Genomic DNA, 12,342 nt, shown 5'->3' on the forward strand with positions numbered 1-12,342 from the left:
ACACGGCATACTTTATCATCCAGGAATTCTATGCCAGTGTACAAAGGTGATGCTATCGACTTGTCATATTAAACACCTGCTCTATTAGGCATCATGCAAGGTGTGGGAGCACAGAGGGGAATAAGACCCAGGCCCTGCCCACAAGGAACTTACAGTTAGCTAGGGAAATAGACATACACTTTGTTTTTCCGGGAGTGGTAAAGGGTTGTTCAGGCATCCACTTTCTCTTACCCAGATGGCTCGTTAGAAAAGCAGCTGCGGTCAAAGAACAGTTTTCCTAGAGAAGGCTTATCCTACAAATAGTACAACACTGAATATACAGTCAGTGCCAACCAGTGAAGTCTAATTTTTATTTAAAAAATGTTTCCCCCAGTGTCATAACAGTATGTGTACTACTGTTTCATGAGAAACTATTTGTTCTGTAAGCCTTCACCTGAAGTACAATAAAAAAAAAAGATATTAAAAAAAAAAAGTTTCCCTCAGAGCTGTTAAAAAACCTATAATTTTACTTACGAGATTTTTGCTTCTGTGGTTTTGTGACATCATAAGTGTTCTGAATAAAATAATTTACTGCAACTCACAAACAGACTTCATACTCTCTGCAGCATAAGTGTACTCTTAAAAGCTTCTAGGCACACAGATAAAACTGTAACACTAAAAACTTATTACAAGAGTTTTTCTGTATTTAAAATACGCATTACAACATGGATTTTAAAAACATTATGCTGAGTGAAATAAGTTAGTCACAAAAGGACAAATTGTATGATCCCACTTATATGAAATAGGCAAATGTATGGAAACCAAAGTTTATCAGTGGTTACCAGGGCCGGGGAGAGAGGGGAAGAAGGGGAGTCAATGCATAGAGAGGGCACTGAGTTTCTGTTAATGGTGGTAGAATAGTTTGGAAAAGAACAGAGGTGATGGTTTCATAACATGATGAGCGTAATCAATGTCACTGAACTGTATGTGTAAAAATTGTTGACTTGGCAAATGTTTTGTGATATGAATTTTTACCACAGTGATAAAACCAAAAAACAATTCACACAGAAACAAAGTCAATTAAATTTTATTACAACCAAGAATATAAAATAAATGCAATGTAATTTATTTTAGTTTTAACAGTCATTTCAAAAAGGATAGGACAACTCAGAAGCAGGGAACACTCAGCTGCAAAGAGCAGCTTGCCCTGCACCCCCGTGGGGTGGGCCTCCCTGGTTGCAGCCGGCTCGAGCATACACCTCACAGTGGAGCGTGGGGAAGCATACACAGTCATCTATATCATCATAGGAAGGGGGATGCGTGCATAAAATTACTGAAAAAGGAGACAAAGACAGGTACACTTCACAACAGGAATTATGGGAGATACAAACTAGGGCAGTTTAGAAAGGATATACTACATAACATATATAAAAAGTACTCTAAATTGTTGTTAAAAAGGACATCTTCAGTCCAGATTTTGTGTAATACTTTTAGTGTCTACACAGACAAATCTTTAAAAAAATTAAATAGTATTAATTTACTAAATATTTAGGAGATAACAGTGCATTAAGGATTTTTTTTCATATAATACATACATATCACCCCTCTGCAGTGATAGCATAGAAGAGTAAGTATGGCCTTAGGTACAACACATTTTTTAAAAATCCTAAAACAATGAACTTTGCTTTCTGGTATTTGTGACTATTCTTGAAGATTATGGGGACCTATACTGCTATGTTTTATATAAAATATAGCTTGTACTTGAATCCTTCAAGCCTCCTTTAATTTAACTGCCATGTTGCTGTCTTTTCCATTTCCTAGGAAGATATCACAGAGTTTAAGATTTTCAATTTTTATAGAATTCTTCCTTCACTGTATAGTTTCTGCTACATAAATTTATTCAAAGCAGATCAAGCTGTGCTTTTATTCTTCAACTGTTTTTTCTTTCTTTCTTTACCTTTAGCAGAGAAAACGGCATCATTTTAGAGGCATACAGCTAGCAGTTGCTTCTCCACAAATGAGGCAGTGAACATGTAGTAAAAGTCATCCCTTCCATTCTTAAGAGTAAATTATTTTTTGTAAGAGCAAAAGAGTAGTGCTGAAGGACAACATTCTAAGTACTAAAGTTTCAAAACCACACAGATATAAAAGTATATACGTCCTTGGTTTTTGTATGTTACTGCATGATCTCCTTCATCACAAGGATTGTTTTCAGCCTCATAGTACCAGCCTGCTGCCAAGGCTACCTTAGCCTTAAGCTCATCTGTCTTGAAACTTTAAAATCCATTTTTCCAAACACACATCTCCCTACGAAGCTAACTCTAAAACTGAGTTGTAATATTGAGAGCAGAAAGCCTTCACTTTGATTCAATCCTTCCTTTCCATTGCCTCCTCTGATTTGGGTATTCCCACAAGCTGAGAGATGTGTTCCTCCATTGAAGAGTGGCCCTAGGCCGTATGTCCTCAGGGGACATGACTGCATCTAATAAATGTTCAAAGAGGAATCGATAATTTTGGGATCACAAAGGTAAATTTTAACCTCAAATCTTCACAGGTCTCCTCAGAGGTCCAACAGTTTTAGGGCTCTCATGTGTGTTAGAGGCTTTGTTCCCCTTTATGGGGAAAAGGAAATTATAAACCAAAATTATTTCAAAGAGTAATGGGTACCAGTGGGCATCACCAACCCTGAGGAAAAAAACGAAGAGGAAGGGCTACTATCAGGCCAGTGACAAGAGACCCATTCGTTGATCATGGGGATTTCTGGCTACATCCTGGAGAACACTGTGCACTGAGAGGAAGCGACAAAATCCCCCTACAGTTTATACATCAGTTCTGCCGGTAAAATTCATTATATACAAGGAAAGCAGGGTAGTTTTGTAAATGTATAAGCACATGTCCTAAGAATTAGCCCAGTGACCAGAGACCCATTTGTTGGTCATGGGGATTTCTGGCTACACCCTGGAGAACACTGTGTACTGACAGGAAGTGATGAAATCCCCCTACGGTTTATCCATCAGTTCTGCCAGTAAAATTCATTATATACAAGGAAAGCAGGGTAGTCTTGTGAATGTATAAGCACATGTCACAAGAACTGTATATCAAAGTTGTTTACAAAGTATTAAGAGGCATGGTATTTTGATTTATGTACATACTTGGGTTTGTTCTCTTTTATTAAATGTATGCTCCCCTTGAGGACAGGAACGGAGCTTCTGTTTTCACTGTAATTTCTTACACTTGGTAGACTGTGTTCTGCCTACAAGGACCACCCAACTGCTGTTGAAAAGCTGCTGTGAAGATTTAAAATATACACTAATGCCTTTTATGATATTTAATCTCTGACTTTCCTTAAGGTGGACTGATATAGAAACCTCTCCATAACACTGTTTACTATAGAGCAGAATTTAGAATAACTCTATCCAAGTAGGGTTAGAAGTAAACTAAAGAACCTTCATATCACAAGATGGTTTCATATATAAGCCCAACTCATGGCACAGACATCCCAGGGGAGCTTAATTTACTGTCACTAAACTGACCATCAGCTCCCCAAGGACGGAAAGTATGTCTTGCCCTTCCTTTGTGTCCTCCACCGGTCTGGTGCGGGGCACATGGAGAGGGTACAGAGAGCATCTGCTGACTGACAGCTCTGGACAGTGAGGCTTCAGGGTACACTTTATACAGGTAGCTGCATTATACAGAAGGCTATTGATTTCTTAATTTTAAAAAACAGAAGGGATAAGCTACCATGGAGACAATCCAAAATTCCTTCCAATGGAGCATGTCAACTGCTTCACCTTCATTCTTGATGAGTGTCACTACACAGTCCTTATTATCAATAAGCATTATTATGCTGAGATCAGTAAGGTCCTTGCTGGCTATGGTATCACATCAATAGTGCAAAATGTATACTGGCTTCTGTCTAAAATCTTATTTTACTTGTGTATGGACCCAGAGTATCATTAACCAGGTAGATAAGTTCACAAAGAATAGTAAAAAAGATGCATATAATTTGCATATACAACATCAGCTATTTCTTCTAGCTCAAGAAAAAAACAATGTTTAAAACAAGGCTGGTGCTGCTAGTAGCATTCAGAAAGAAGAACACAAATTTCTTGGCTCTTACGTTACAGTGGGAGCTCTAAGTCTTTACATTACCTTCTCACTCTAGGGAGTAAGAGACTCCCTAAACTGGCTAAGAATGAACTCAGCCTCTAATTCATAGATAATGGAAATGCAAATATTCCTTTTATCTAGTATAGTCTTATACTATCTGCCCATAGTTTTTAGGCACAATTATTAAGTTTTCTCCTAGGGGCAAAAGAAAGCATTCAGTGCAATGAAAAGATTCTCGATAGAATTAAGTTTCAATAACAACAGCAAAATTATGCATACACAATACATACTTTAAACATGAATAAAACCTAAATTTTTAACATGCTTTAAAAATAGTCACTCTATGTCTAATGCAAATATGAATGGATAACACTGCCTCTTTAAAAGCAGATTAATTTGCAGGCTTCTATTTGAGTACCTTGATTATTTAAGAAAGTTACTCAAGCTGACCCAGAGGTGAAGAAACTGACAGTTCTTTAGAGAAGCCAACTTTATGTACAATACACACAAAACGCTTTTCCTTCAAAGGTAAGTAATACATCCTTTAATCAACATTACTCCTTAAAGAAATCCTAGTGCAGTTAAATATTCTCTTGCAGCTTTCTGGTCAAGGTCACCAGAGGACTGTATTTCATCAAAGCTCTTGAAACCCTTTTTAAGGTAGACTTCGCTATATGAAGGTTAAAAATTACAATTCTTAATTACTGAATCCATTTCAGAATAAGATGATGATTCTCGGAACTAAGTTCCATGAGTGATTATATAAAAATTATAACATACTTCAGTTCTTCATAGCATAAAGCATAGTAACTGCAAAGATCTAAGCTGTTTTTGGTTGGAAGTTCCCTCTGTCCCACTTCCTGTCTTTTTATTAGACCTTCCCTGAAACTAGATAAATAAAAACACAACAGTGAAGTACGTTGGGACAGTTACAGTTTAAGACTTTCATGAGCAAAACAGTTATATCCTTGAAAACAACGTAGTGCTTCAAAAGGTGCATTTTTACCTGTGTTGCTAAAACAGTTCATGTAGTATAAAATTATACACCACTGGAGTCCTGTTTCTAAAACATTAAAATCCTATTAAAAGAGCTTTGAAAAGATAAATCATAGTGATTGCTACAGCATGAGAAAGGTGCACCAGGAAATCCTTCAAAAAAATGCTGAAGGTTACAGAAGTTAAGTGCTGGGATTAGATCAGATGCTTTATCTGCAAAATCACAATGGAACACATGCAGGGGAAGGATGTTGGGAAACTTCACGAGAATCTTCTTTAACTTGATAAAGAAGAGGTATCAGACCTGCAAAATGTTCAGTATATAAAGTTCTCCTAAACGTGTGAGTTTTAAACCGGCATCAGAGCTGGCATTTTTGGTTCTTTTCAACGCAGACATCGTATTGCTGAGTCTGTGCTCTGGGGCTGAACTGGCCGAGCGGAGGGGCTGCGCTGCTCAGTACCGGTGCCCCTGGTGAGATGGGTGGTACTGCGCACTCTGCTGAGCCGAGGAGGAGTAGCCTAGTGTGCTCTGGGACTGAGAGGATCCCTGAACGCTGCTTTGGTAATTCAGGCGTGAAGTGGAGTGCTAGGAAAAGGAAACAGGAAAAGGAAATTACTGATGGAAGAAGAAAATGGCTCAAGGTGTGAATTGTAATAAACAGTTGCCATGGAGTCAACAACCCCATGTGTGTCAGAGTACAACTGCACTCCACGGAGTTTTCAATGGCTGATTTTTTAGAAGTAGATCACTAGGACTTTCTTCTGAGGTTCCTCAGGGTAGACTTGAACTTCCAACCTTCTGGTTAGCAGGGACTCCGTTAATCACAATAGGACAGAGAAATGAGCCATTTTCATCATTAGGCTCCTGGTTTAGATCCACGGTAGGTAGCTGACTCAGCTTGTTAACACATTTTGTTTATTTGAAATCACAGCCTGTAACCACACGTTCTAACAGGCACCAGGTTTGGCTGGATTTCTTTGGGAGATAAGCTACACTGGTAAAGAGCTACACTGGTAAAGAGCTACACTGCTGACTCATTGCTCTTTATCCTGACTGATTCTGGGGTGTAGTTTATCCCTTTGCATAAATGAGATCTGCAAACAAAAATAACCAATTTGGCATATTGAATCAATGGTATTTTTAATGTATACAGATATGCTGTTAATGCTCTCATAAATGATACAAAGCTGTGATATAGAAATTATTATCTTTAGAGAAAAGCATTTTCAGAGGTAGGGGCAGTGTCAGCAGCAGGATCACCTACAAGACAAAGTAAGGCAAGGTCAGGCGGGAGGGGCAGCACTAAGTGAGTTTTATAAACGTCAGGTATTTAGAACAAAACAGTTTCAAAGATGACTGTCCTCAAGAGAAGACAGATAAATGTATTTCAATTCAATACTTTGATATTTAATATTAATGCAATTATTACTTTTTTAAAGGAAACATTCATCCTCATGGCACCTAAGTTAAATATGAAAAAAAATGTTAAAAAAAAGATTCACCTATAGAATAAGAACATGGTGTCTGGTTAAATATAAGCATAGCTGGAGCTAGTGTCTTTGGTGATGCTCAGAAGGTTGGTTTCTTTCTGTGAGCAAAGTGGGAAAGAATATGCATAATTATAAGTTATTACTAGAAGTTAAAAATGCAAATGGCCTCAAGGTGGAACTGGAGGGTTAAGGAAGGATGAGTAAGTAAGGTCCCCTCCTCAGGGTGTAAAGGCTGCCAAACTGGACTTGCAACATGTGGTCCAAAACAAACAGTGCAATAAAATAGTCCTAAATTACACAACTCTGACAAGTTGTGTTGGTGAAGAAGCCTTTCAAAAATCCAAATTTTAACTATGCTTTATTTTGTCATTTGTAGTTTGAAAGCATTAGTGGCAATTTTGCTGGTAAACTAAAACACAGACATATAAGAATCTAATGTGTTATCATGTATCTCTTTTAATAAGTTTTTTTAAGACAGAAAAAAATGTCAACATTGTCATTTTAAAAGTACTAATAATACTTGCTTATAATTTACTGATGAAGCACTAATGGAACCCACTGAAAATATGATAAAGGTTTTCCTTAATAGAAAAGTCTGGCCTTGAATAAATTGAGATAAAAGTAATTCAGACAGAATCAAACGCAAGAAAATAAAATATCACATTAGCCTTTCTTAGACATTACAAAAGATGGCTATTAATTTTTCATTTAAAAAAGTGTTTATGATGAAACTTGAATCCAGATACAAAGATGTTTTATTCCTGAAAAGGCCTAAAACTGTAAAATGTGAGGAAACAAGATAATTATAAGATTAGTGTCCTATAATTGTTAGGCTATGATTACTTTAACAGATGAGATTAAGCAAACAATAGGTCTTCCATTTGAGAAACCATTTTCATTCTCCCAGAATCCAGATTTGTGAGTTCATGGAGTTGCGGTGACCCACCCAGGCCATTTGCCCTTAGGTGTCCTTTTGAACCTTTAAGGAACTAGTTTTCCTGGAGTCACCTTCAGGTCAAACAACAGCCTAGTAAGCAGCTTACAGGAGACCATTTTGCCTTGGTAGTATTAGAATAATTATCTAAATTATCTATGTGCAGTCAGTTTGGAGAAACAGGAACTCCAGGGTTTTAGGGTATATTGCATGTCCTTAATAACTCTGTTTTTACAACTGACTGAACCTGAATCCCTGCTTGCTCTGACATTATCTCCTGAGAAACCAACATGAAAGGAATTTACAATGACCTTCAGGAGACTACCCTGCCCGGACCAGCCTATATAACTTGTCTTCACTATCCCTTCTTTGGAGCACCTTCCCAATACTTTCAGTCTGATGCAGATTCAAATAGTATCTACTCACAATAAATATATTCTGTTACACTAATTTCTGGTGTTCCTCTGCACCTTTAGATTTTTAACACATACCAGATAAAGAACAGATTGATAATGTAAGAGTTGCAAACCATGTGCAATAAGGCTCTCTCCACTCCATGCCATGGTAGTTTCTCCAACTTGTTGAAGAAGAAAATTAATAACAGACATCTTACTTTGATTTTAAGGTTTTTCTTATCCACAAAACCAAATATTAACCTAAAAAGCCTGACCCAAATTGCCAAAGCACTGATTTGGTTTCTGCCAGAAGCTGCTCTAAAGCAATGTAAATTGTCTTTTCCAGCTGGAAAAGGCAGTCAAAACAAAACCATTACCTCCTGACTTAATGAAAAAGACTCTAAACAAACAAAACCCAAACCCGTTGCCGTTGTATCGATTCCGACTCATAGCGACCCTATAGGACGGAGTAGAAATGCTCCATAGGATTTCCAAGGAGCGGCTGGTGGATTCGAACTGAGCACTTTTGGTTAGCAGCTGAGCTCTTAACCACCGTGCCACCAGGGCTCCTAAAATGACTCTAGGCTCTCCTAATTTAAATCTCAAAAAAGTATGGTTGCAGGTGGTGGAGGGCCAGAGATCACACTGTGACCTGATATCAGATGATCTTAGTAGGAGGGAAGGTTCAATAAATCATGTTAAGATTAGCCAACGGCTGATCTTCTATTCTTCTCCCACCTCTTCTAAAGCCTCTCTGTAACTAGCCTACTTCAGGCCATTTGCTTTTTTTTGGAATCAGAATGGTCTCCCTATATGCATATAGATTAAGTGCCCAGAATAAACCTTATGTTTCAATTTCTTTGAGTTTTGATTATTTTTAACAAACTAAAACCAGTTGCCTTTGAATCAGCTTTGACTTACGGTGACCCCATGTGTATCAGAGTAGAACTGTGCTCCATAGGGTTTTCAATGGCTGACTTTTGGGAAGTAGATTGCCAGGACTTTCTTCCAAGGCATCTCTGGGTAGACCTGAACCTCTAACCTTTTGGTTAAGCAGCCAAGTACCATCCAGGGACTCCCATTTCATAGATATACTCTAAGGTTTATTTTTAAGTAGGTAGCATAGTAAGGACAAAGAGAAGCATTTTGACAAGCTAAGTTTGAAAGAATAGGGGGAAAATGCAGTTTTTAAGTAATCTGTCCACAAATGACTATAATCAGGTTAATATATAGCAATTAGAGACAGAAAGACAAGTCAGTATATAGTAAAGATTGGTTGCTCATATAATAGTAACAAACTGATATTAAAGCATGGGAAAAAACTGAATTTATAATGAAATTCAAATATGTTCCTGACTACTCCCCAAATAGCAAGCTGGTTTCAGTGGATCAAAGCTGAAGCCGTTGTTAGTTTAAATGGAGCCAAATGAAAGTACTACATACTCTTCTGCTTGAAGAGAATCATGGAAGAGTTTTCAAGGAAGTAATCATGTGGTGCAAATGCTTAAGCATTCCACTTCTAGCTGAAGGGTTGGTGGTTCAAACCCACCCAGAGGCACCACAGAAGACAGGCTTGGCCATCTTCTTCCAAAAAGATCACAGCCTTGAAAACCCTATGGAGCAGCTGTACTCTGCACATATGGGGTCACCATCAGTTGGAATCGATTTGAACGCAACTAGCAACAACAATAATCATATGAAAACAGAGCAGTTTGTTGAGATATTCAAAATGTAAAGGCAGTTTGTTATTAGTTGCCATCAAGTCAGTTCTGATTCATAGTGACCCTATGTACAACAGAATGAAACACTGCCTGGTCCTGCGCCATCCTCACAATAGTTGCTATGCTTGAGCACATCGTTGCAGTCACGGTGTCAATCCATCTCGTTGAGGATCATCCTCTTTTTTGTTGACCCTCTACTTTACCAAGCATGATGTCCTTCTCCACAGACTGATTCTTCCTGATAACATGTCCAAAGTAACGTGAGACAAAGTCTCCCCATCCTAGCTTCTAAGGAGCATGCTGTACTTCTTCCAAGACAGATTTATTAGTTCTTCTTGCAGTCCATGGTATATTCAATATTTCTTTGCAGTTTAGGCAGCTATTTATTTTGTCTTTCTTGTTAATGTTTTCTTTTACTCTAATTTCTTATGTGTGAGTTTATGGCTTGCCTGTGGTTTTGTTTTCTATTATCTCTATCCTAAGTGCTCTTCCTCCACCAGCACCCTGAGGGATTATGGTTGTAAACCTTTTTTTTTTTTTTTCCTACCTCTCATTTAAGTTTCTGAGCTTGTTACTACCTTGAAAATGCTTTTTTACAAGATTCCCTACTGTCTTCACAATGGGTATTTTCACCTCTCTCTCGAAATACTAATTCTTAGACTTTTATTTTTTAATATGCTGAATTAGTAGTACAACTGTAGTTTTCTTTTGTTTTTATATAACAAAAAGTATTTTCTAGTCTCAAAATTATATCTAGTAACAAACTGTACAGCTGAAAAATATTGAATTGGGAAATGTTGTTATAAAAAGTTTTACAACAATAAGAAAAAATTTAAGTTATTTCTAGAGAAGCTTAACAGTTATCTCTGCAAAGTCACAATCTCAATCCCTTCCTCTTCTATACCTATGTAGCTACTTACTGATTATTTCTTCTCAGTGAAAGCAAATCTTTCATGTAGCTTACTTTGTCCAAGGGAAGCAGGTACCCCCTCAATCCCTTCACAATTGCCTCCCCACCTCAGCCTCCTCAAGGTGTCAGGGATAAACAAGCAAGGAAATCAAATATTTCACAATTATGTGAAATATAAGGAGCCCCGGTGGTGCAGTGGTTAAGCACTCGGCTGCTAACCAAAAGGTTTGGTAGTTTGAACCCACCAGCAGCTGCTCCATGGGAAAAAGACATGGCAGTCTGCTTCCATAAAGATTTACAGCCTTGGAAACTCTATGGGGCACTTCTACTCTGTCCTATAGGGTTGCTATGAGTCAGAATGACTCGATGGCAGTGGGTTTATGTGAAATATGATTTTTTAAAAATCTTTATTTTCATAAAATGCCCTAGAAACAGGATTATATGCTTTGTATAGTCAAACTTGAGTTAGAGTGTTTATTATTAATCTATTTCCTATTTCATAAAACTTATGAACATAAAGCACACACTTCGAGGGAGTACCTGATAATCTGACGGCATCACAGGCCCGCCTGAGTTTGCGCCTGAAGGCCCGAGCCGCGGTTTCTTATTTGGAGGCACCTGGTTAAGGCCTGCGTCCTGGCTGTGCTGCAGCCCCACCCCAGTGCCCCCGGCCCCGGCGCCAGCGCCCCCCGCAGTCCCGTTGGTCTGGGTGCTGTTCTGTTGCTGTGGCGGCGCCGGCGGAGGGGCTGCTGCCTGCTGCGGGGGTGCTGTGGGCTGCTGATGTTGGTTCTGCTGCTGTTGCTGATTCTTTTAAGGGAAAAAAAAAAGCGAGCTTGGTATGAAACTAAATTTACAGTAAATTCCTCATTCCTTGACATGCACATGTGACTGCTGATGGCCCTACAGAGCGACTTACTGGGACACCAAAGTGACTGGAACTGACTGGGGAATGAAGTGCGAGGGAATACAGTGTTGCCAAAAATCAAAGTACCAAACACTGAATAGGACTCAGTCTCTGAAGGGCATTTAGATGGCACAGTAACCCTCCATATTAGTCACGGACATCCCGTTGAAGGTGATAAGGTACATAGGAAATGGCCTGCACTCAATGAGACAGCTGTAATTCTTTCAATCCTGACTTTGGGAAAGTAGAGGGGCTTGGGGAGGGGGCTGTGCAGCCAGTTAAGATAAAAGACCAGAGTGATGCTTTGAAAAGCCGGTCTACATAAAGTGACGGTAATGAGTCTGAACAAACAAAAAAGGGCAAGAATTAGGAATCAGGGAAAAGAATAGGCTATAAAATAAACTAGGAAGTTCACTAGGAAGACCATTTATCTATGAGCTTATTTCAAATTTCAAGGTACATCTACAATCCCAAAACTTCCACAGAAACTAAAATAAATACATACTTAATTAAATCAAAGGCAGTTAAATACATAGTACTTATTAAGTTCTACTTTCCTAAGATCTTTTTTTGCCTCTTTTACTCTCTGGAGGTACCAAGTGTACCATGCAATTTATACCTTGTCACCTTTCTCTTCAGGTTCATCTTCATTAAGGAATTCTCGTTTGGGGTATGGAATCTGGCAGCCAGCAAATACACTAAAAATTATTTTAGAAAAAAGGAATACGTGTCATGGCATGATTTAAAATCCACAATATCATTAATCCTGTTAGTTTAAAATTCCCCTTTTATTTTGCTTAACAGATTTATTTATGCTCTCTTACTCCTTATCTGTGGCTGGAGTTTGCTGGATGCCTCCCAACACAATTTAGGCAATAGGAAAAGAACAAGTAGTTTTCTGA

At 38.3% G+C, this 12,342-nt stretch overlaps 1 protein-coding gene across 18 annotated transcripts in view; it reads right to left on the minus strand.

Moving 5' to 3' along the window:
• Positions 1–1,063: 1,063 nt before the first annotated feature.
• The window catches only part of CDK19 (cyclin dependent kinase 19), a 209,730-nt gene continuing 198,451 nt past the window's right edge, over positions 1,064–12,342 (minus strand). For 16 of the 18 annotated variants that reach the window (XM_004372464.2, XM_023727668.1, XM_023727657.1 and 13 more), the window contains 3 exons: positions 12,060–12,138; positions 11,077–11,343; positions 1,065–5,671 (listed from right to left, as the gene is read on the minus strand). In XM_004372464.2, coding sequence (XP_004372521.1) covers positions 5,540–5,671; positions 11,077–11,343; positions 12,060–12,138 — 478 coding nt within the window. In that variant the 3' untranslated portion in view covers positions 1,065–5,539. Of the gene's footprint in view, positions 5,672–6,588; positions 6,675–11,076; positions 11,344–12,059; positions 12,139–12,342 lie in introns of all 18 variants that reach the window. The other 2 variants (XM_023727655.1, XM_023727654.1) reach the window with 2 other exon arrangements.

The sequence above is a fragment of the Trichechus manatus genome, unplaced genomic scaffold (genome assembly GCF_000243295.1).
Source record: "Trichechus manatus latirostris isolate Lorelei unplaced genomic scaffold, TriManLat1.0 scaffold00017, whole genome shotgun sequence".
Classification (NCBI taxonomy): domain Eukaryota; kingdom Metazoa; phylum Chordata; class Mammalia; order Sirenia; family Trichechidae; genus Trichechus; species Trichechus manatus.